The sequence below is a fragment of the Electrona antarctica genome, assembly GCF_951216825.1.
Source record: "Electrona antarctica genome assembly, chromosome: 11".
NCBI classification, from domain to species: domain Eukaryota; kingdom Metazoa; phylum Chordata; class Actinopteri; order Myctophiformes; family Myctophidae; genus Electrona; species Electrona antarctica.
The window spans coordinates 17,126,805-17,152,152 of NC_136792.1; the positions used below are offsets into that span (position 1 = coordinate 17,126,805).

Below are 25,348 nucleotides of genomic sequence, written 5' to 3' on the forward strand. Positions count from 1 at the left end.
ACATTAACACATTTCAGGTCTTGACCTCCTTGCATGCAACCTTCCCCCCCTCAATGTCTTACTACTCTATGGCTCTGCTGCCACCTCCGAATGCAACAAGGAGGGGCACCTCCTCATCATTTCATCATTTTCATCACCAACATTAACACATTTCAGGTCTTGACCTCCTTGCATGCAACCTTAGTACATAATTAAAACAAAATGTACCAAAAATAAAGACAAAGCAATTATTTATATACTAAAATTACTTTATTACAGCTGATTTCTGTTCAATATCCCTCTGCCAACACAATAGTAATTATAATACAAACAATAGTACATTTGATCTATAGTTTTTATTCTGTTTTATGAATCTTTTTACACAATTTAAATCCACTTGTACTTTTTCAACTCTTATCTTCATACTCTTTCAGACATTCAATAACATGTTTCACCATCTATACATTTTAATACAGGTTACATGAGTTGTAGTGGTAATGCTGTGTCAAGGAAGAATACTGACATCTTTAAAGATATGCAATCTCTTAATTTGCCTGTCACCACATCTTTTTAAGCCACACTATCTTGGCCACTTGGCCAGAAATAACTGGCAGCTGGCACATGCCATCAGCCATAATGATGGGTATAATGGAGAAAAGACAATGCAGTGGTGTCTGGGCTTGGCAACTCTGGCATGGCACAGTGTTTGACCAGAGAAGAATCGCCATTGTTGTATCGGTTTCTCACTCCTATAGGCTTTCAGTCAGTAGGACAAGAATTGACATCAATCATAAAAGTTATAAAATAAAAAACAAAAACCAATAAAAATCCAGGTTGGTGAAGAAGTCTTATGCATGACTTGATAAAAACCAGACTCAAACTGAATATTGACAAAAGTGTGCATAAAACATAAGGTTGGCATTACAAGAAGTGAGGTTTGATTGGCCTGACATTCAAGTCATTGGGTTTTACTTGGCTTTATCACTTGTCTTGTCTTAAGCCAAAGGTCTATCGGATCCCAAAAGATTAAAATAAATCCCCTTTCCTTGACTATTCATAATCAGAAAACACTTGTTGGATATAACCTGTTATGTTACAGTAGCTGTAGCTGACTGAGTAACAAAAATAAAGGAAAGTGTTTAAAGGAGAGTACCACTCATTTTCAACATTGAACCATGCCATTAATATACCTTAAGAGTTGTGTGGAAATAATAATAAAAAGTCCCCCCTTCTGTTTAGCCTAGGACTAGAGGTCTAGAACTTGGGGTAATGTGATCAGTGACATCACAAAGGTGTACTCTGCAGGCCAAACCCCCTTTTTGATACTATATCTAAGGCCAAATTCCAATACCCAAAATCTCTGCTCTCTTCCAATACCCAAAATCTCTGTGGCAGCAGTGGCCGAACGGATAGCGGCGCGGTCTAGATACCGGAAGGTTCCCAGTTCGAATCAGCCGTCCGACACGTTAAAATTACCACCGCTGAAATGCCCTTGAACAAGGCATCAACCACTACGATGAAATGTGTTCTATGAGCAGGGCCTGGCTGGAAACAAGTTCTTGAGCTTAGCCCAGATACCCTGGGTAAATATAGATTTCATTTCATTTCATTGCTACTGTCACTTGGTGGTGTTACGGTGAAATTGGTGACCTGCTGAAATATGTGACAATTGTGTAGACAATCACATAATGTCCTATGTCAGAGTCCGAATGTAAATTGTTGCAGTTTGTTTATTAGCAGAGTGCAACCTAGCGGTAAAGTTCGTCAGGTCACCAATTACACCAGGGGAGGGGAATCCCAGTGCCATCTCTATTATTTATATATCTATGCTCAAACCGAGTGAAAGTGTGTAAGGAGAGTGGCGAGGAGCTAGTTTCAAAAAGGGCCAAAGAGTACACCTTCCCGGCCTGGGCCGTGGCTCAGCGGTCCAGGCACCTTGGCTGGTAATCCAGTCTGGCAGTGTGCCACGGGTTCGACTCCCGATCTCGATGGCCTTTACTGCATGTCTTCCCCCCACCATCTCTTTCCCCATTTCCTGTCAGCCTACTGTCTGTCCCTCCATAAAAAATATAAAATAAAGGCGAAAGCCAAAAACAAAAAAAACCACACACCTTCCCTATGTCACTGATCACATGACTCCAACAATCAATTATTCAGTTTTGGGCAACACAGAAGGGGGGGACTTTTTTCTGATTTCCACCCAACTTTAAAGTGTATTATTGACATACAGTATTTCTATGTTGAAAATGAGTGGTATTCCCCTTTAAGACGTTGGGGACAAAACCTGTTATGTAACATGATGTAATGCTCAATATAAATGACAAAAGTGGAAAACAAAATATCCCCCGACAGCCTAACACCCAACAAGAGCAAACAACTGAATGTAAGTATTCAGTGGCTGGGAAGAGGAACAAGACAAATGGGGAGTTAAAATAAGCTGACAATTACAGTGATGAAGCAGAAGGGGCCCATTGACAAAGTAAGCAGCATTTGAAGAAAATTACTGCAAAAATGAAGTAAAAAATAAGATTAGAAGACTATTGACAACTCAAAGGGATTCTAATTTCAGTTAATATTTTCAGATGGCAATGTTAGTTTAAGAACTTTATTTTCTGATAATGCAAGTTTTTAGTTTTTAATGCTTAATCGAAAAGTGATTCATAGGATGACAATTCCTATCATAACCATCTATGGCTCCTTTTTCTTTCAGTCCTAGTTAAGTTAATTATGCATAAAAAGTGAATGCCCACATATTCATATATATTCTAGGACCTAAGTAGGTCAAGGTGGCCCCATTAATAATATTCTAAACACCCACAAATGTAAAAGATATGAAGTAAAAATCTAATGGTTCAATAAAAATGGTTTGTTAGGGGGTAGTTAGCGGGTGACACAGCAATGGATATCAAAGAAAATCAGTATACAAGTGCTTTTGCCACATTTATCCATAAAGGGGGGGGGGGGGGGGGGGCAGGGGGGACTGCTCATAGTTCTTATCAGGTGTCTGCTTAGTCATGTTATATTTACATGCTACAAAGCCATAATTAAGAACATGTGCTTGATTCACTAACCATCATTCTTGGGTAGTGAGATAGATGGTTTAATATGGATAACATAGCACCTTTTTGAGTGTTCTAGTGTTGAGTAATAGGGCCCTACCATGTTTAAACAGTGTCATAGTTTTCAGTTGTTATATTCCTCAAAGTATTACCAAGCCTGCTGTCATGGTCAAACTATTATCTAGTAGACAAAGATAGATAAATAAAACACAATATGCACGTCATAAAATGCCTGCAGCATCCTCTCATCCTGTGATCTATTACCTCACAATCATGCAGAGGAAATTATATTTACAGTTGGTTCCTGGACACAGCATACGCTTTTGAGAAATTGAAACAAATTCTCAAATCGAACAGATTCCTCCCTCGTTATTAAGGTATTGTATGGGTAATAGTGTATGTGGAATTTATTGGAAAGAATTACAACACACAAGTTAACTAGTCTGTATTCTGACCCTTTTCTAACTCTCCACTATATACAGTACTAACACCACATTCATCCCCAGGGTGTTTTGCCAATAAAGCAAAAAGTCTTATCCATTTAAACATTATACATATTCTTCTGTATAAAGTGCTTCAACAAGGCAGCAGTATTAAAAAGGCACTAATAAAATCAAAAGATTAAATCTAGGATCCGGTCTGTTAATAGAAATAGTTTCCTCTTTCAACAGAGTCATGTAGGATTTCTCTTTGACATTCTCTGTAAAAGCAGCTGTTCCTAAAATCTGGAGTTTTGCCAGTTTAAACAGTTTTCTAAACAGATAATTCACCCTCGGACCTCCATAAAAGTGATAAAAAAAAGGAAAAAGAAATCTGTCCACATACACGATAACAGAAAAATTACTATAAATGCTCAAACAAGCCAGGCCAGGCCAGTCTGTGGCAATAAAATCTACATCAATGATACGTCACATACCAGAGAAGAATATTCTGAGCATGCGTAATGAGCTTATTTTACTTTGGCAGTAGTGATTTAAAACAAAAGGTGAATCACAGAAAAACAAGCCATGGTAAACCAGAAAACAAAAGTGATTCTTACGTGCAGAAAGACAAGGTGTAATTGCTGCTTATAAGCCATGTTGTTTCAGGCGTGTGCACGAATCCAGGTGTGACATCCCCATTTCACACACACACATTTACATGACCACACCTCAAATCTTTACTTTAGAATGCATTTTAAAAAACACCATTTGCGTATGGATGAGAGAGCCAAACACAGAAGAAAATGTTTGTTTAGCAAAATATCTATATATGTTGACAGAGCCTACACCGGCTGTGAGCAGGCATGGGCAGCTGACCAGCTCGCACCAATGACCACACTTACAGCAAAAGGGAGAACAGAGCATCTTCAGCTGCTTTGACTGATTGCCCGACTGGGCATATAACCAGTCCGAGGGAAAGAACTTCTGGAAGGGGTCTGTCCTCACTCTGCAGACATCAGCAAAGAGTAAAAAAGTACAACAGACTGTGCATTCACCCAGCCAGGATCACCATGAACACTGATAGACTGACGAGAAATACTGGCGAGTCAGCGCAGCAAATATTAAGAAACTGAAACTTCCGAAAGGCTATATCTAAAGAAGTACATGACAGATCTACCAGCCAAGTATGATGCCATGAATAAGCAGATGGAGCCGACAAAAGCTTGGCTCCTGAAAATGGCGGAAAGTGGAATATACAGTAAAACCAGGACATTGGTAACATGCGGTTCCGGGAAAAGAAACTCCAGCAGAAGTTTGAAGACAAGTTGTAGACAGCGCAACAGAGCAAGAGACATCTGCAGCCGAGGATGTTTAATTTGCAGACGGACAATGAGGACACTCAGGATGCTATGCTGTGCAGCAACATTATTGCTGGAGACTGATGGTGGAGCATCAGAACTCGTAACTACATCTGAAGGGCCAACTACAAGCTGGAGGAAATAAAAAGAACAAGAACCTCAACTGGAGTAGTCAGTTCATGTGGCAACAGTGAGGGCTCTCTTTTACTTGCTGGGCTGCAAGTTTACCCTGGTCAGACTCTTGTGGCTGAAGAGGGACACAAACCATTTGTCTTGTGATACCAGACAAACAGGAGATTAACACCTACCACCACCATGTGGACCTAAGAGTTTGAAATTTACTCTCTCTCTGTGGATCAGATTTGGATTTTAGGTGTTTTCTATATATTAATATGATGCACTCAGATAGGGATTCAGTTTTGAACTCTTGGGCCTTGGGGATTTCCAAATGCAAGGCAGTGGCAAGAATGGTGCAAATAAACCTATGCCTACTGCTTGAGAAACAACTTTGTTATTGTTATAACAAAATCTGGGAGATTGACCTCAGTCTATAGTTGTGCAGTGTTTAGAAACTGATGAGTTCATCAGTCCTCAGATCTCTCTCTCTCCAAACTTTCTGCTTTATAGTGCGGCACTGAGCTAAATTCCTCCATGGAAAAACAGATGGCCTGTCCCACGATAGCTCCTCGTTTGCCACTGCCCATTTAGACTGCAGTCACATCCAGTCTGATTTATTTCTGACTTTTGGCCCAACCGTTCACACTGCATTTGAAAGTGACCAGATCGGATCTGTCACAGATCTGTGTTCAGACTGGCACCCAAATCAGATCTGTGCCACATCCAGATTGGAATCCGATTTGTTTAATAAGTCTAAACAAAAACAAGGCAAATGGAATCTGATTTAGATCAGACTTGAAACCACTTCTGGATGTGGCGAAGGTCACATCTGTAAAAATTGGATTCCATGTGACTTATTTAAACAAATCAGATCAGACTCTGACTGGATTTGGCTGCCAGTGTAAATGGGGCCTACACTCCCATGGTCATCAGCTACTCGGTATGTGAGCAGGCACAGGCCAGGGTGGCTGCCCAGCTGATGCCAATCAACGCACTCCCAACTAATGGGAGACCCAACTGGGCATAAAACCAGGCAGCTTGCTGCGAAAGATAACTAGTCAATGGAACAAAATGTCCTCTCTGCAAGATGAAGCCCTGCGGACTGAGCTTTCGTTGTCACAGGATCATTATGAACTCTGACTCGTTACAAATGTATTTCCTGTTGGCCAATAAAGAGCCCATTTTTGGTTTAAGTCTATAGTATGTCTCTCACCTTTCCTTTCCCAGAGATGTCCCAGCCTGGGTCTCTCAGACCTTGATCAGAGCTATAATAAATATAGCAAATGATAATGTGTATAAAACATGTCTAAAACATTGGCATTCATTTCAAATTGCCGTTTGATTATAGAACATTCAACTGTGAACATAACTACATTCTATTATCAAAGGTTAAAAAGGCACAATATATGAGTTCTTTTTTTTAACACAGCCTGGAGAGGCCCATCCTGAGCCCCAAAATAAGATGCCACAGGCTTGTGGCATTTGGGGCCTGGACCTCTCCAGGCCCCATAAAAGTGAACATAAAAGTAAACCCTAAACAGTTTTCGCTCTGGACATCTATAGTCTTATTTTGGCTTTTGACCAGGTATTGGTAACTGTAACCAATGAAATATTCAATCTGGTAAAAAAGAAAAGAAAAAAAAGACTGGTATTAAAATGACCATCACAGCAGGCTGGCATAAAAATAGCATGTTAGAATTGCTGTTTTTCTTTCTATTTAAGGACAATCTGATGAATTTTGGTCAAAGGGCTTTCCTAAACATTAGATTATTACTCGACAGTCGACACTAGATTTGTAAGTACATAGTTACCATGTCAAGGCTTTTAACAGTGTTTTATGTGCAACATGATAGCAATGGCTGTGAATAGCATTCAATATACATTTCTAAAAATGTTTCTGAGTGGGTAGAGCTGTAAATAAAAAGGGAGTATTAGCAGTTGACACTCAAATTTTTACATAAACAAAACAATGTAAATGATCTGTATGTGTGTGTGCTGATAAATTGCTGTGAGGAGAGCCGTACATCTTCCAGCCCTTTTGACCTGAGCAACATTTACTTCACCACACATCCACATCTGCACATGGGAGAACCGGGGAGGGTTAGCAAATGGAGATGTAGTTGTAGAGAGCAGTCAATACCCTGTCCCTCACTGCTTTGTTTACGGGACTCTACAAGCCCATGCTCAGACACCGACTCCAGGATGATAGTAAATCTATGTGTAAGAAAGGTGCGACCCGTTGGATATTTGAGAGGTGACACTGGTACTCCTGCCCATGCCCTGCTCACTGCGCCCTCCTGAGGCTGTCCTCCCCAGTGCTTGGGGGCTGTTCTGCACACCTCCACTACTTCGGGAGACTTGCGACCCTGATGAGGGATGACCCCACGGCTGGGGACCCCCACCTCCCTGCATGCCTTGGCCCCAGCCTTGCTGCATAGGTAGCCCTCCCTGACTGGAGTGATAGTGGTGTTGGTAATGGCTGCTTTGGTGGCTTGACCCAGCCCCTGAACCACCACTGCCCCAGTGTGGCCCCTGAGACCCCCCAGACTGGTTGTGCTGCGGAGATTGGCTCCAACTGCCTGAAGCCCCGGGAAAGCTGTGGCTGAGGGCTTCTGGGGAGATGTTTGACAGCACCATGTTGCTGAAGCCCAGACGCATGCTTTCTGAGTCAAAAGCTTCAATCTCTCTGGCTTGACGCTCCAGCAGACTTCGGATTCGCTCCAATCGCTCGTTCTGCAGGGACAGCATCTCCTCCTCAATCTAGAAACAGAAGAGAGCACACATACATTTACAGAAATTAATACTTTGCAGGGTTTCCTGTTCATTGATTTTATTTGGACATCTTAGTTCAACTGCCCAAGTGTAAAATTAATCTATGTAGGATTAATGACATTGATTAGAACAAATATTTGAGTTTGCCCAGTTGTCTGAGCAAGTATACAGAGCACAAATACAGGTGTACCTTGATTACAAGTTGCCTCCAAAGTCTATCTAAAGCCCAAACCACACCAAAGGGTCAAAACGGGATAAGACGGTTTTAGCATTCGTCCCAGCGGTGCGATATGCAACTCCTTGCAACAAACCACTAGCCTGGTTAATAAACCAGACCGAATCAGCCGTTGGCAAAAAAAAGTTGCCTACCAGCGGATTACGGTCTGGCGAGGCTCAGTAGCACGCCTCTTTCCTACAGCAGAGAACAGGTCGGACCAATCGGGACACGGTATGCAATATAGGCGGGCTTTGGTACAGTGACGTTCAATGCTTGAGACTTTTGACTGACAGTAGCTCTGACCAATTGCGTCAAAGAGAAAATGTTCCCCGGGAAATGAAATCCAAGTGGAGCCAGCCCAGACTGATATACCGCGACAGTGTTGTGTGATATTAGTCTGGCTTATTAGCCAGGCTAACAAACCACACCAATGCAACTCCATGCAACTGCCATTGGGAATAATGGTTGCAAGTAGTTGCATGTTGCAAGGAGTTACATGGCGACCCTCTGGTGTGTTTAGGGCTTTAGACTTACCAGGGGACACAAGATCCCTCCTACTCTGCTCAGCCATTGCCATTTTCCAATAATATAAAACAGTCACAAGTAAAAACAAACAAAAGAGAACCTTCTGTTCCAGTAGTGCTCTCCTGAGGGACACTCTCTGTTCCAGGTCCTTCCTCTCACGGTCATGCTGGGCGTCAGTCTGCATCTTGATCTTGCTCTGATAGGCGTTGAGCAGCTCCAGCTCCTGTTGCAGCTGCATGCGAAGCACCTGGCATTGAGCCTCCTGAGCCTCATCCAGACGCAGCTGAGGACAGACAGCAGGGTCAGACATCATTCTCAAACCTTTTCAGTTCAAGGACCCATTTGAAAACATATGTCAGGGACCCCCCTAAGAGAAGATTTTCACGAAATGGCTGTACAGCAGTTATTCTCAATCTTTTTAATTTTAAGGACCCTCAATTAGGTTATGCATTAGGCCGTGGTGGACCACTTTTATCCCTGGGACCCAAATCTACACTGTAAAATTGTCAGTGTTCATTTAACTAAGAGTTACAGACCAATAGGGGTCCATTTGGTTCCAAACTATCAATCATTTGACTGGGGACCCCCTGGAACCCCCTTCAAGGTCCTTGAACCCCATTTTGAGAACCACTAGGATAAAAAAAATCAGCACAAGTCAAACCGGAGTCCAAACTGTACACATCTGAGATTCTACGTTCTGAGACTTACCGCTTGAGTGGAGAGCATCTCATTGATGGAGTGGTCGTACTGCTCTGCGAGGATGGCCAGTTTGCGGTGCTGTTCTTGTTTCAAACGCTTCAGCACAGCCTTGTGGTCTGCCTTTGGTGTGCTCTCCAGTAGGTGGTTCCTCAGGGCCTTGTACTGCCGGGTCTGGATCTTACAGGTATCCTGGAACTGTTTCTTGATCTGTAGCTCTTTGGACTGTCAGGGTGGGGAAATAGATCAACAGTGAATACTTACGTTTACATACTCATTGTATAGTATCGGAGTCGTATCCAGGTCTGATATGTTGTATGCCATTTCCAAAATGCACTCAGTAATAGAGATTTTCTGCCTATATTTGTTAAACTGCTTGCTTGCACGTGCGTACAGTACAGGTTCTGGCATTGACCCGAGTTATTGTGTGGATGAAACGCATGCACCAGCAGTACACTGCGTATTTGAAAAATAAAGTATAGGCTATGCATCATGTGCTCATGTCCCACATGTGTTGGGTGCTTGCATTTAGTATCTGCCATCAGTGCTCTGGAAGGCCAAGCCTCACCTTGAGGCTTTTGGGTTGCTGGCGAACCTCCATAACATGTTTGCGTCGGAGTTCTCTCTCTCTCCTCTTGTTGTACTCTTGCTGGTTGGTGAGCTCCGTCATGTGCTGCAGGCGAATGAGTTCAGCCCTCATCTTCTGGATGGTGTTGAGCTGGCGGAACTCCAGCTCCTGCATGGACTCATGATGGCGCAGAAGCATCGCATGCTCGAGATCCTTCTGCGTCTGACGCTTGTTCAGCTCCTGATCAGACCAAAAATAATATTGCACTAAATGAAATGTAGTCAAGTTGGAATATGATTTTTCTTTTATTGAACAATGTGCAGAACTTGGCGCTTGTCAGTTAAAATCCGATGACCAAATAATTAGGGCTATGTTAATCAATCTTACTGTAATAGATACAGGTAAGACCCGTTTCCTGCCTTGACTGATTGGACATTCATTGAGAATACTAAAATATTAATATTTAGATCTATATAGCAATAATCACTCAGCAATTTACTTTGTTTTTATGAATGTATAGTACAATATGCACTGTAGGTATGTCGGACACGGCTAAGAGAACTGACCTCGCGCACTAAATCTTGTTCAACATTGTGGCGAGCAATCAGGATCCTCCTCTTGAATCTGCGGCACTCCAGGTCTAGGTACTGTCTCTGTCTACGTAGCAGGTTGGCCTCCTCCTCTGCTTGGAAGTGCTGGAAGTTCTCTTTCTGCTTTGACAACCAGTCCTGTTTCTCCTTCTTAGGTGTTGATTGGTTTTCATTCAGCTCCTAAGAGTCCCCACAAAGGCAGGTAATTAGAAGAATGTTTTATTTTTCTTATGTAGCTAGTAGTTTTATTAATTTGTAGAATTAAACAACCATAGGAGCAGGATATATTAATAACTGATGTAAAACATCACCGATTTTCAACATACGCATCTTCAAATCATTGGTTCTCACTAATGCACATATATTATGGTAGGGAGGACATTAGACAGTTCAGCAACCTGCCTGCCTACCAGTGACCACACTACAGGGCAATGTAAACTGAAATATTGTTCAAAACAATATTGACCACCAGTATTATTTTGTGATTGCAAAATAGCCAGCATCTTTCCAATCCGAGCCAGACTTTCCACTGCACTATGGATTCCACTGTATATATTTCTTTTCCCTTTTTACCTCCTTTATGATGAATTCCTGTTCTGTCTATAGAAGTGTCTATTTGTACGACTCTAAATGTTTTGATGATTTGAACATGGTGGACCCTATTGGAAACAAGTGTAATGCTTAATTGGGTCGTCCACTCACAGTTAACAGCCTTTGTATTGAGTTTGTGCTTGAAATGTACTGTAATTCTGCAAACTGTTAATAAATTCTTCAATCAATGAATCAAGATGTATATCAATTGTGCCCACACCACCACTCATTAGACCTGTTGAGAACAGCTGACATCACTCGTGACCATTACGCAAGCTGTGAATATTTATAGCTACTACTGAACTATTAATTGGATCACATGTACAACAAGCTGAGTGAATATTTCGAAACGATTCTGAATCTCACTTATCAGTAGTGATATTTTGTCATTGTACCCGTCGTGTTGTAGCCTAATTATTCCCATGAGCGACAAAAACTGCAATGATGGGAAATAATCTTGGTTGCTCCAGAAGAGTAGCTATGGACCTAATTGAACTTGTATAGCACAATTATGTTGCATTAGTATTCCATAACTGGTTTATTACAGACTTGCATGTTAACAACTAGCCGATTTGATTTGATTGAACAACTAGGCATCTGAACAGACTGGGAGTTGACAAGCCGTGCACAGTGGGTTGTTAAGTACCTACAACAAGCTGCCTGCTCAGCAGGCAACAGACAGTGGTAGTGAGAAATAGAAGCGAGTGATGTTCGTACATAAATGGTTGTCTTCCCATAATCATCCAGTAATCAGGTTCGGTTCCCAATTTTGTCATAATGGCAATTCTAAAAAGTTCTCCAGACACATGTGGTCCATCGTCCCTGTCACTGCTAACCCCTACAGTTGGTCATGTAGGAGGGTTTACATGAGCATGTGACTCCTCCAATACATACAATTGTCAGCCTCTTCTTTTCAACAGACAGTGAGGTGTTTTGCCAGGATGATGTGTTGTAAAGCATGCAGAAAAACACACAAGCTAGTTCTTCTACCTAACAAACCAGTAGAGGTAAATACTAGTGCAGTGCAGATTCCTGACCTCCTTGAGTTGTTCCTTGCGCAATTTGTACTCTCGTTTCTGAGATTCCAAGAAGCTGTTTAGCTCTTTCTTCTGCTGGCTCTGTATGTGCTGTTGGAATTTCTTTTCATCATTGGTAAATGTCTTTGCCTGATGGAAAAAACAGACATAGCAAATTAGCAAGCTTTACTTGAAACCGTAATGCTGTTGTACTGAATTCAGCAGGGTTTTTTTTTACTTTATAGGATTTCCAAGTATTAAAGACATACAACCCTACATACCCCCCCCCCCCCCCCCCCCCCCCCCCCAGCTCCAGTTCCCTCACACAACAAAACATTGTAAGAATTCAGCAGTCTTAAAGGGAAATGACGAGGTGAGATAAAGGCGCCATACGTCTTTCTCCATGGATGCCTGATGTTTCTTGATGAGTTTCTCCATCTCCTGGGCAAAGCTAGTCCTCTGGTTCTCCAGCTCTTTGTCCAGACGGAGCTTGTGCTCATCCATCTCAGCCTTAAGCTTGTTTTCCTGAGCCATCAACTGTTTCTGGTGCTGCCTCCGCATGCGCTTGTAGCCAGACATCTGCTCCCGAAACTCTGAATCCTGCGCATGCTCCTTCATCTGGCGAGTAACCTGGCACACAAACATCACAAGTCAACACAAATTCTCATCCGTGCTTGTCGTTGCATTTGTCAACAAATAGACAAATAAACAAATACCAATTGGAAACTGCTTTGATACCATGGAGTACCGAAAAATGCCTCGTCATTCAGTACCAAATGTCAATACGTACACTACAGTCTAATTTGTGTACGACTACAATGGATGTACAATAACGCGTCTCATCACAAGGGGTTGTATTTGTATTTTAGTGTATTTAGTTTACCATCATCATGCGATCATCCTTATGAGATATGGGTAGGTTTACGCGCCTGTGTTTGCAAATAGAGGGGGAGAGCTCCGTGGCTGGGGGAAGAATTATTTTAATACATCCATGATGGGTGTTAAATCCTGTTATTTATTTTTTCCAGTCAAGACCACAGTATTTATGCCCACAGAGGAATTGGTTTATTAAAACTTCCGCACACAAGTTCACAAAAACTTGTGTCCAGTCACTAGTTGCAACCACAATAAGAGTCATGCTTCAACATTCCCAAACACAATAGTTCCCATCATCAGTGGGGCATGCAGTTCTGCAGCAAAAACTGACATTTCCATTTACTTTGGGCTTCTCATAGTACTGCATTCTATATGAAATAATGAATACATTATCATTTGTTAAATGTTACATTTTGTTAATTTAGTTTTTTTAAAGAGCCTATTTATTTGTAACAAAGTCATGTCAAAACCTTGTAAATCCGTTCAATAGTTAAGAGTCCACTGAAAATGTAATGGAGATCACAGGTGAAGTAGAATGATAAAATGTTTAACATGGGAGAGGATGGCAGGTGGGTTTTTGCGACAGGTGATTTCCTTGTACCTGGTCAGACTGGGACTTGAATGGTTAAGCCAAGACCAAGAGTGCCATCTAGTGTAAAAACTAAAAACACGAAAAACAACCTGATTGGCGGTCGATAAATTGTTAGAGAAAATAAAAAGTATTGTTCAGTTACTGGTATTATCAAGGTATCTTTACCAATATCAAAATGTAAACTTAATGAAAATATAACCATCAGAAATGAAGCAGCTGTTTTCCAAATTCCCAGGAGGAAAGTACCCCTATTCTAATGACATACTTGAATGCACACACTGTACTCTTACCACAGAGGCTGTGCGTATAGTAGCAAAGTGTTCACGGTTGCGTTTAGGCCGTGGTGTGTGTGCAGGAGGAGACTGTGGCTCAGTTGGATGAGGGTGAGGTTCAGCATCGTCATGGTATGTCTCTTCCTCCTGAGAGATATTAACACATTGCAATAGGAATCAGATTAATTACTGACTTAACCCATTTTGACCTGAAATCAGATTCTAAAAATGTCTTCTACATCCTGACAGTTTGCTGAAAAAGCTATGTTTCTATGTCAGTGGTTCTTCGATTTTTCAAAAAATAGCAGACCTACAAGCTCGTAGCGCGCCACTCGGTGGCGCGCTATGAGCTTGTAGATCTGCTATTTTTCAATAGCTAAAGCATAACATAATGCTAACACCAAAAGGGGTTCCCGCCCAAAATGGGTTAATGGCCATTCACACCAATAATAACTATAAATGTATCGTTCTACAAAGTAACTGAAGTGGATTGTCCACAGCACATTGACTAGGGATGCACAGATGTGGAAATTCTTGGCCGATACCGATGTTTAAAATAACAATTTAGCCCATAGCCAATACTGATACCGATAGGCCTATATGTTTTAGTTTTGTCATTTTTATTTCCCCCTTATATTGACCGATAACGACCGATACTGATTATGTGGCCGATACATCGGTGCATCCCTAATACTGACAGTGGCGAAAGATATCGCTCGACACACTTTTGCAGCACTGCACAAACACTGAGAGCCGATGAAATTCCTTCTGAATTTACAGGGCATCGCATCAACATGTTGCAGAACAGAACATTATCGTTCATCAATGTGGATGCCCACATCATTATCATTATAGTTATTATAGTTATCCTTGTGTGGATGGCCGTTAATACAGGACGATTTCCCATTTCTTTTTTTTTTGTAACAAAAATGATTCTATATTTTTAAATGGATACGGAACCTTGATTGCAGCCACATGACTTACCGGTTTGAGGTGTATGACAGAGCTGTTGGACATGACCGTGTGGTCTCCCTCCAATTCCAGTTCACTCTTGTCATCACCAGCGTCTGTCAGACTGTTGACAGAGCTGCTCTGGGAGCTGGCACTGATGGACATGCTGGGAATGGACTGGTTGCTCCCCACACTGTTGACTGTGCCGGTCCTGCCCACACTGTGCTCAGGCTCCTGAGGACAACAGACACCACAGCAGATCACAAGATTAAAGACATTATGAAATGAAAAGTATTTTTTCACACTCCTAGAGCATATCCGTGGTCACAATTGAGATACATATAATTAACACCTTAGTAGCCCGGAACCATTTAATCCATTTCATCCATGTGCCCATCATTTATAGCACACGGACCACTTTTACTGGCGCACCGGAAGCTGGTGTGCATGTCTGTGTAGCAGCTAACAATAGCCACACCACTCTAGAGTCGATCGACAACAACGAGAGGTAATAATAAATCTATCGCGACTAGCGACTGGACCGCGGAAGGCCGTCAAACACAGGATCTTTTTTCAGAATTAGACGGGATGATTTAGATCGGGAGTTATGATCGTTTTAAGATTTTCGTTTTCGTCAGCTAAACAGGCAGGGGACATTTTCGATGACGTGTCACTTTTTGACACGTCATCGGATCGGGCAACAAGCGCTCCTAGGCTCTAGAGCGATGCGAACGGTTTTGTTATCATTAATCTCCGTCATATTTATCAATCTCCGGCATGGGCACTTGACCATGACCTTGACGGAGAACTCCGCCCCGGGCCTCCAAGGTGTTAATAATAGATGCCATATCCATTTGTGTGTGTTTTTATTTCAGTCAAAAGTCCCTAAATGAATCATGCTTTCTTTCACCTGTGTGGTTCCCATAGCTCAATGTTCCTCCAAGCAGCTGTTTTTCATTATAGAGACCCAGGGCTGCTGTTCTGTTCTGAATCTAATTCAGGATGACGGTCGGACGGTGCATTATAAACATTCTCATTTTAAACTTAAACAATACACTAAAATATGTATCTGACAACATTTGAGGTGATAAATCAGCAATGCAGTAACAAACTGCTTCTCTCTCTCTGTCTCCCAGTGCAAAGTGCAAACAAGGCAGTACCATTTTACATCGATTCCTAAGCCTGAGTTTACGGTCTGTCGGCTAAGAATGTGATTTGCTAAGACACAAGCTGCTCAAGTACACTACATACTTTATGCAGTTCCACAAACAGTCTTGACAAGAAGTAATGGAAAATTAGAGAGAGAGAAAGAGATGGAAGTAAGGAGAGAGTAGCGGAAAAAACAGTAAGGCTACAGACCTCCTCCTCATCTTGGGCTTCGGCTGTGGGGCCATTATGGCAGTCGTGAAACAGGAGCTTCTTCATTTTGCGATACTGTAAGTTGTCCAAATCACGCACCGCCTCCTTAGTCCTTAAGATCAGGTCGATCAAAACTGATTCTGGTCGTTCCCGTTGTACAAACGCATGCTAAAACAGGGAGGTACAAGAGATGCATCACAACATTATGTAGCGCAAAACTTGAATGTAATAAAGTCTGTGAAAACAGGACTTTGTATCTAGACACTGTTTGGCATCAAAGGACGCATGCCCGTCAGCCACTCTTAACCATATGAAACCTAGCATCCATATTCTGGTGTGAACATTCTGCAAAAATAGCACATCTACAAGCGCTTGTTTATTGGGAATAAGTGGTTATTATTCTTACCTTTAACAGCTCCTCAGAGTTGGGTCGGTCTTGAGGAAGTTTCTGAAGGCAAGAATCTACAAAATTGCGGAAATATTCCGTCCTGTGGTAGAATGAGGGAAATTAGTAATTACAAAAATGATTTATAATGTATTATGATTATTGTTATAAAGCATTATGAGTATTTATTAATTCTTGTAACTATAACTGTAAAGAGTTAAAAGCAGATTATAATGCATTGTATAAGTATGTTTATAATGCATTACAGACATCAGAAGCATAGTTTCATAGCATAAGCTCCCCTGCTTACCATTCACTTGACTGCAGTGTTGGGCTCTCATTCTGCGCTATATGGTATAAGGCACTCATTGCATTCATGTTGAACAGTGGAGGCTTCCTTTCAGCTGTGAAAACAAATTACAAGTCACATAAAAAGGGGTGACATCTTCTGGCAATATGGAAAATACAGAGATTACATGGATTGGGAATTGCATCAACACATATTCGCAATTTAGCGAATGCAGGAGTCATTCATTCGAATGCAGGAGTACATGAGTCATGACATTGCCCAACAAGGTGACCGAACAGAAGCAGAGAATCAAGAAGCCGGATCTGAGACAAAACAAATGGAAAAGTTATCTCACCTAATTCTACGCATGTTATTCCCATAGACCATATGTCCACCTTTCCGTCATACTGTCCCTCATCCATAGCCAAGATTACTTCCGGGGCCATCCTAAAAACATAAATAAAAATGTGTTTAACACAATAAGGCAAATTAAACAGGAAACCAAAATAGATATTGTAAAAGATGCTACAACAGGGAAGGTTACTATTGAAATAGCAACATACCAATATGGCGTCCCCACAAAAGAGTTTGCTGGAGAGGCAATGGAAGCAGAACCAAAATCTGCGAGTTTCACCTGACCTGGCTCTGTCAGCAAGATGTTTCCTGCTTTGATATCTCTATCAGACCAACATAACACAGAAGAATTACATATTTTTTCAGTGGATTGCGTGCATAAGTGAATGGTACCAAACATACTCGCAAACACTAACACACTGACCGGTGAATCATGTTGTGCGAGTGGAGATAGGCTAACCCCTGAAGAGCACCATGGGTAATTGCAGCAATTTCCACTTCTTGCAGAGGTTTCTTGTGAACTGCATTGGACACATTCATCAATAGAGCATTGCAAAAGCATGAAAGCCACAAGACAAAACTTCGATAAGAATGGACTACTTGCTTCGATTATTCAAAATGTCACCTCACTTCAACAAAATCTTCAACTCACCTTCCAACAGATCTGACGCAGATCCGAGACAATACTCCATTACCAACTAAAAGCAAAGGACAGTGAAGGTTTAGTTTATTGTGGCAGGCAATGGAAGCTATGCAATAACATCAACATCATCTTAATTACCAATTAGAAACATACCCAGGCAGTGTGCTCTCGCAGATAACATCCTTTGTACTCTATACTGTTTGGGTGTTGTATTCTCTGCAAGAATTTCACCTCCTTGATTATGTCTTGCCATTTCTGAGGTAGTAAAATAAAGAATAATTAAAATGCATCCTTGTGTAAGAAACACCCAACAAAACATCATAAAAGGAGGTAGCCCTAGGGTAAAATCATCACCGAAAAATACGTTCAGGATAAATTCTACTCCATAATTACATTGTGCTATTTTGAGTGCTTGTGTATATTGACTGGATAATTGAATTATACAATATCTTAGTTTAGAGCGACAGAAAAAAATATTCTATGATAATTCATTTTTGGAATTCCAAATGACTATTTTGCATTTAGTTCATAATATAACCATTTTCCTAACATTGAAAATTGCTAATCAAGTTTAACAACAGGCTACAGCCCCTGGCCCACCCCTTTCTGAATGGACAATTACACATCTACCTATAATTAAGGGAATGTCTATGTCTGTCTATCTGCAGACATGTTGCTGCTCCTCCGTAGTTTTCGCCGTCACAACACATGCTGTGCGAATTCAGTTACCTCCAGATTATTGTTATGTCTTTCAAGCTATATATTATATAGCAACATGTTATTTTATTATTATTTTATCCAGTTTTTCAGAAAACCTGGGTCGGGATTTATGCGTTTTTAGAATTGGCCTCAAGTCTAAATGGGTTAATACCAGAGATGCATACCAAAACGCAGTTTAGTTAATATAAGGGACGCAATAAAACAACGACCTCTGCATCCACGGGATGCACTACTGCACTACTGTACTGTTTTTTATTCTAGTTTATTTAGCTAGCTTTAGTTATAATAATCATTTCTTCTTCCGTTTTCTACATGAATATAACCACATTATAACCATATAAAATTAAATGGGAGTTGAATGCTGGCATTTGTAAAAATGGCAAAATATGACTCCTAACATTGAAGTGGGATTCATAAAATGTCCCTGGGACTCATCTAAAAGACCATCCCTGCATCCCGGGACTCATTACATTGAAAACCTATTTGCATCACTGATACCATAACCTAATTTTAGTTAATTGTCATTCCCCAGTCATTCATTCTATTGTGACCCTGAAACCTTGAACAAAATGACCTGCCATTAGTCAGTTCTGACTGTCTGTAAAATCAAGCCATAGTATTGCAAATAGATTCCTTACAAGGTTAAGTGCTAAGACCTGTTGCCTTTCTGCTATTCTAAATTATACGTTGTTATTGCTGCTACAATGTGAGGAACCCAAAGCAATACATTTTACACTTGTGTATAAGATGTAGCAATACAAATCGTGAATTTTGACTCAACATTAAAAACATTAAAAGATTCATATAGATAATTGTTTACCTCAGTGGTTTGCTTTCCACTGTAAGACATCTTTTTGATGGCCACCACTTCATTTGTACGCACATCCCGTGCCTGAAGGACACAAAAATACAAAATGTACTATTAGTGTTATTTCTCATGCATTGATGCCGCATTGCCACATCCTCATTAGCTGTACACTTTAATCACATCTACGTTTTGGGTGAAAACCACAAGCAAACAACAGAAACATCACAACAAATACAAATTACGTCCTACACACCATGATGACTATGAAATTAGCTGTTCTGGGATAAATATGTCAATGTTGTTGTTTTAAGAGTTTAAAGGTGAAACGCAGCAGGGCTCAATCACCCCAGGGTTGCCCAGGAAGTGTCACCACATGACAGGATAATAAAGTGATGTGTGTGAACACACTAACAGACAAGGCCAACCCAGAACAGTAATGCCCCAAATTAGCCCAATATTCTAAAGTGATGGCCAAATGCACCCGCCACCAGGGCCCAAGTTTGATGTCTAAAACTACTCACAAAATAGACAGCACCAAAGCTGCCATGTCCGATCTCACGTAGATCCGAGTAGAGCTTTTCAGGGTCATCTTTGTAGAAAAGATCAGCAACATCGGGGTCCTTCAGGCTCCCCGCCCGAGCGGCGTTTGGCATAATGATGGGGGGCAATGCCGCTGTCGCCAGGAACTATCTGGATATGCGACAGCGACGCGACAGCCCCCGCCAATTGCTCATCTGCAGGACAGTGGCCTCATACGTGTTCCAATCTGAGAGGGCAAAGAAAAAGAAGATTGTTTTTAGAGGGAAGGTAGAACCACACAATACAAAGTGCAAGAAGTACCCTAAATACAATCAGTGGTGTAATGGTGATTCCCTCCCCCCCCCCCCCCCCCGGTACCACGGTCACACAAGTGCACTCGCACGCCTACATGTGCGCATGCCGATAGCCTATATTGTTTAAAGTGTATGAGAGTTTTAGACACACACACACAAAAGTAGACTTAAAATAATCAGACAAATTTCTTTATACTGTGGCGGAAATAAAAGTTCGCTTTGGACGAATAATCTCTTCTTTGATGGTGAAGATTTGTTGCGTGCAGCAGCACTTGACACGGTGTGAAAATGGGGGGGGGGGGCGCGCCCACCGCCAGTAAACCTAGACTGGGTACTTGGTGCGTCTTGGAAAGTCTGGTGTGAGTGGTGACCGAGGTAGTTAGGTGCGTCTGCTCTTGAATCTAGGAGGATGCGTTCTAGCGTGCATGCGCGTGCGCCGTGCACCGTTCCATTCCGTACCTGCACGTTCACAAAACAATTTGTTTGGTACCACGGTGTGGTACTGTGTTCTACGAGCATGACGCCACCAAAATTCAAAAGCCAATGAAGAACATGAATGTCAATGAAGATGTCAACGTCAATGAAGAACATCCATCAGCGTTCAATATCCCTTTCAACACTGACAGTGATAACAGCTTTAGAGAGTGCATGAGAGCAGTAAATTAATATTTCCCCAAATTCATTGTAAGTATACTGCAATTTATGCCAACCACGATGGCATAAAATGTCTTCAGTGTCTGTCAAACCACCCGCATGACAATAATGGGATGGATATTAGGGCTGTGCTCGAGTCGATATTATCAGGATGTTGGCGATGCCTGTATAATATTGATGGGCCTGATCGCAAAATTCTGTTTGATTGTTTTTTGTTTTAATAAAATGTCTGCATTTGTATTGTGTGCGAGCCCTATGTACTGGTAAATCCCTCTGATATAGGGATAGAGAAGTGAGAGGGCATGAAAAATGTCTGTGAAAACTAAAACTAGCCCCTGCCACTTCCAAGGCCCATATCTGTAAGTGTTTTGCTTTACCTTCAGGCAATTTGGCCATGTGCATCGTATCAGTATTATGTACTGCTTCATGACTCCTGTTATATATTATGTACATGATATCCTGAGTTACCTGCCAATGTCAAAAATGTTTCCATAACAGCAACTACAGTAATAAAAGCAGTTGGCCATGTCCCGACACTCTCCCCTCCCTCACACCTCCAGTCACAGGTTAGTGTTGTGTCAGTCATGAATGAACGGCTCAAAAGAACCAGTTATTTTTGGTGAATGAAATGAACAGATATTTTTTACTGAACGATCCTGAAAGATTCGGTTCACTGAAATGAACGATAGTTGGGATGCACACACCGATTAGACATATCTCAAGATTTAGACTCTCGTAGCATATTTTTCGATTCTGACGTCATCACTCTCTACGAGAGTCTAAGCGACCATATGGCTTATTTCTGGTCGCCAGCGAAAATCCCTGCCTCAAAGTAACTCTTAACTTGTACAAATGCAAAATCTAAGCTAATTTCCCTGCTGCCCTACTTGTCCGGTTTGTGTGCGCCCAGCAATTACACCCTGTAGGTCCGTAGTTTTCAATAAAAAAGGTGTTTTGATCCACACCGTGGCATTTTCCTCCACTGTAAATGCGCAACAGAACCATGGCCGCTAGGGGCACTGTTGCGCATTTACAATGGAGGGAAATCCAAGATGGATGCCAGATTCCAAGACAGAGTGGATCAAAACACCTTTTTTATTGAAAACTACAGACCTACGGGGTGTAATTGCTGCGCACACACAAACCGGACAAGTGGGGCAGCAGGGAAAGCAGCTTAGATTTTGCATTTGTACAAGTTAAGAGTTACTTTGAGGGCCTGGGCCGTGGCTCAGCGGTCCAGGCACCTTGGCTGGTAATCCAGCCTGGCAGTGTGCCGCGAGTTCGACTCCCGATCCCGACGGCCTTTACTGCATGTCACCCCCCCATCTCTCTCCCCATTTCCTGTCAGCCTACTGTCTGTCCCTCCATAAAAAATATAAAATAAAGGCGAAAGCCACAAAAAAAACATTAAAAAAAAATTACTTTGAGGCAGGGATTTTCGCTGACGACCAGAAATAAGCCATATGGTCGCTTAGACTCTCATAGAGAGTGCTCCTGTGCTTGCAGTAGCAATGTGTATGTGTATGTGTATGCAATAGTATATCACAGGTATGGTATCATTGGTATGTAGTAGACAGACCTTTTACAGTCTAAGAGACAGACAGAAGAAATAAGGAAACAAAGGATAGTCTCCACTCTCCAGCGCAAACAAAGACACCAACATTACAACATACTAGCTGACAGTGAGATGATATCAGCTAACCGAACAGAACAACACATGTTGGCGGCACACTCAAATTACTCACATGTCATGTAACACAATGTTATGGAATCACTCTCCAGTGCACAAAATGACCAAATATAAATACCCATCAGCCACTTTTATACTCAAAAGGTAACTTATTTGCAGAATATGTAGTATTACATAATATCAAGCCTTATTATTGGGATAGAGATCACTGAAGTTACTGAGCCCATGCAACTCGGATGATCAGCTGCAAACATATGCAGAGCTGACGCCAGAGTCACAAGACTTCTCTCCCGGCCTGAAGGAGCAGCCCTCAGTCCCAGCAGATATCTTTTGTCCCTCAGCAGCAACACACTGGACAACTCACTTGACCGCACAGATGCAGCCACAGGCCTGAAATAAAGCCTCATTAACATGTGGGACTGTGCCTCTTTATTGTCAATGTTCTTTGCTACATTGTTGGTAATGAATGAGCTTTGTTGTCATATCTCATGATGGCATTTTCAACTGCAAGCACGTGAGCAGCAAAGTGAGTGATGACAGCTGATACCTTCATGAAACACTATTGCGTGCCCCACACACACAAGAATGCAGCCAGGCAGGACAACAAAGCTAGAGGGGTGAGATTCCCCAGTGTATGATATGCTCTCACTGCACCACACGTTTCAGCATTTCCTGTCTGTGCAGCTACGGGAAGGAAGGAGGGCCTGATGAGCAATTAAGTCAACTGATTATCTGTCTTCTTTGACATAATAATAACCATGGCACTTACTGAATATGCACCTAGGCTTGCATGTCTAGCCTACAATAAATACAAACTTGTAGTTTTATCAAAAATGTGGGACTGTAAACTGACAAAACAAATAATCGATTAAAATGCAATTGACAACAAACCATAAAACCTAGAAGCCAGACAGACACCACTATTTTGGTGATTCAGCAATAATGTTTATGTCGTATAAATCTGCTAAAAAATTGTGTGAGCTTATTGGATGGCTTTCTTTCTTTCTGAAAGATCAATCCTTACCAAATAGAACAGAAGCACCAACAGGGCGTCTATAAACAGTAAATAAAGACATTTGTAGTGTAGCGTAGTTTAACATGCTAAACTAGTGTTGACAGATTATTTGGCAGCTAGGCCAAATAAAGAACACAGCTTTTTTTTTTGTTCTCAATTTGTAGAATTATGGGTGATGCACTTGCACAGTGTCAGTCAATCTTGAAAATACCGTCCGTAACTAGCACTTTGTTACCAAGGACGGTCTCAACTTAAAATCTGTGCCCAATCAATGCCATCATTGCTGAAGAATGTACAATCAGACTATTGTCAAATAATGAAACTTAAAAACGTACATGATGCACCAGCTAACTGCCACCTGTGGCTAGGCAGCACCTGATTGCAGCTGCTACCAGTACCAGATCTCTCACCAGAGAGAATTCAGGTTACCAGTTACAACAGCTGCAGCAGCTGTTTCGCAACAAAGTCAAACTAAATTAAGTAGAACTCCAGCACGCACGGCCGAGCGCGCGCACGCACATTACAACACACACATACAAAAATCAACAGTTTTTAGCTCAGCTGGCTATCGTAGCGAAACTTAAGGCTAGCCAAATGACAGTTGAATGTGTCAACTTTTCAAGTGTTATGTGTGGGTCTAGCGACATAATGACACCATGTTGACTGAATATGTTGTAAGGCATCAAACTGGACAAAGGTCTGTTAACTAATGTTAACAGGTAAATGTTTATGACTAGGTAGCTAGCTAACAGTAGCTAGCATAGTTAGCTGAAACTCACCCTCCTCTGACAGGCCAGGGTTTCAGCGGCGCACACAATGTCGTGTAATTCAACCAATTTGGTATAAGAAAAGTACTCGTCTTTTATATCACGCGAAGGACTACTTTGTTATTACTGAAATCTCATTATTCCCAAAGCTGTCAATCGATTATATTATACAGAATTGCAAAACATTACTTGTTAAAATCCCCACCCTTGAGCTAACGGGGGGTGCCAGAATCCTCGAATCCCACTCCCAGGCAAGGCAGGCAGGTCCAAAGATGGCCGCTGAGCGTTGCACTACAATACAGTTACCAAGGATTCGCCCACGATGTCACAACTATGTGTTATTCTAGCTAGCGGAAGTGCTTCAGAATCGCACCACAGTCTTCCAGTGACAGTGGCGTGCTTTCAAGCATTATTTTTGTATTGTATTGTATGTATTTATTTAAAATATTAAATATAGCAATCTACTGTTGTAGCTAGGATTACATGCACTACGTCACTGACGTAACCTTGGTACCTTTATTAATTTCTAGGCGTTCCACCGTAGTTCCACCGCCGCTCTTCGTGAAAATACGTTGGGGAGATGCATAGAGTAGGGGCGGGGGGAGGGAAGTTCAAACACCCCCAAAACACCTATAACATAGTCTACCCAAGGACAGTCTGGATGTAGTAGGAATAGATGCGTCCGTTCTTTAAAGTAAACCACTAATGTTTTTTGTTCTTTTGTCTTCTTCACTTGCCATTCGGTGTGCTGTGAATGTATAATGACAAGTATAATGCTTAATTGGGTCGTCCACTCACAGTTAACAGACTTTGTATTGAGTTTGTGCTTGAAATGTACTGTAATTCTGCAAACTGTTAATAAATTCTTCAATCAATCAATCAATCAAAGCTTACCCTTCTGCCCTGCCTTATCCTATCCTCAGTATAAAACTACCCCAAGGCTCCCTCTGCGGTCCATTATTTTAGTCATTACCTTAGCACTTATTAACTTAATTTCAGTGGACTTCAAAATACTAACTTATTTGACTAATAATAATGATGGGAATACTATGGTTGTCACAGTGTATGTTTGGTCCATTGTTATCAAGGAGGTTTCACTTTCAGGGGAAAACGTGATTTAAAATGTGTAACCTTTTAGTAGGCCAGTGCAAATGGCAGAAGGGTGAAATCAGCCCTCAACGGCTTCTGTCAGCCTCCTTCCCATCCCCTTCCTTACTAGGGAGGGGATGG

The 25,348-nt window shown here is 41.6% G+C and overlaps 1 protein-coding gene across 3 annotated transcripts; it reads right to left on the bottom strand.

Moving 5' to 3' along the window:
- Positions 1-316: 316 nt before the first annotated feature.
- taok1a (TAO kinase 1a) lies at positions 317-24,474 on the bottom strand. 3 transcript variants are annotated; one of them, XM_079514173.1, is made up of 21 exons: positions 24,324-24,474; positions 19,681-19,925; positions 19,172-19,243; positions 17,785-17,886; positions 17,641-17,686; positions 17,413-17,509; positions 17,198-17,311; positions 16,990-17,081; positions 16,656-16,749; positions 16,367-16,448; positions 15,961-16,128; positions 14,635-14,835; positions 13,669-13,797; positions 12,304-12,540; positions 11,932-12,060; positions 10,280-10,483; positions 9,714-9,953; positions 9,158-9,370; positions 8,550-8,732; positions 1,596-7,695; positions 317-1,346 (listed from the first exon to the last, which is right to left on the bottom strand). In XM_079514173.1, the coding sequence occupies exons 2-20, from the start codon at positions 19,810-19,812 to the stop codon at positions 7,150-7,152; spliced, it is 3,081 nt and encodes a 1,026-aa protein (XP_079370299.1). In that variant the 5' UTR covers positions 19,813-19,925; positions 24,324-24,474; the 3' UTR covers positions 317-1,346; positions 1,596-7,149. The 3 variants fall into 3 exon arrangements, with proteins under 3 accessions (XP_079370299.1, XP_079370298.1, XP_079370297.1); XM_079514172.1 differs by having other exon boundaries at positions 24,308-24,456; XM_079514171.1 differs by having other exon boundaries at positions 24,131-24,456.
- Positions 24,475-25,348: the final 874 nt, after the last annotated feature.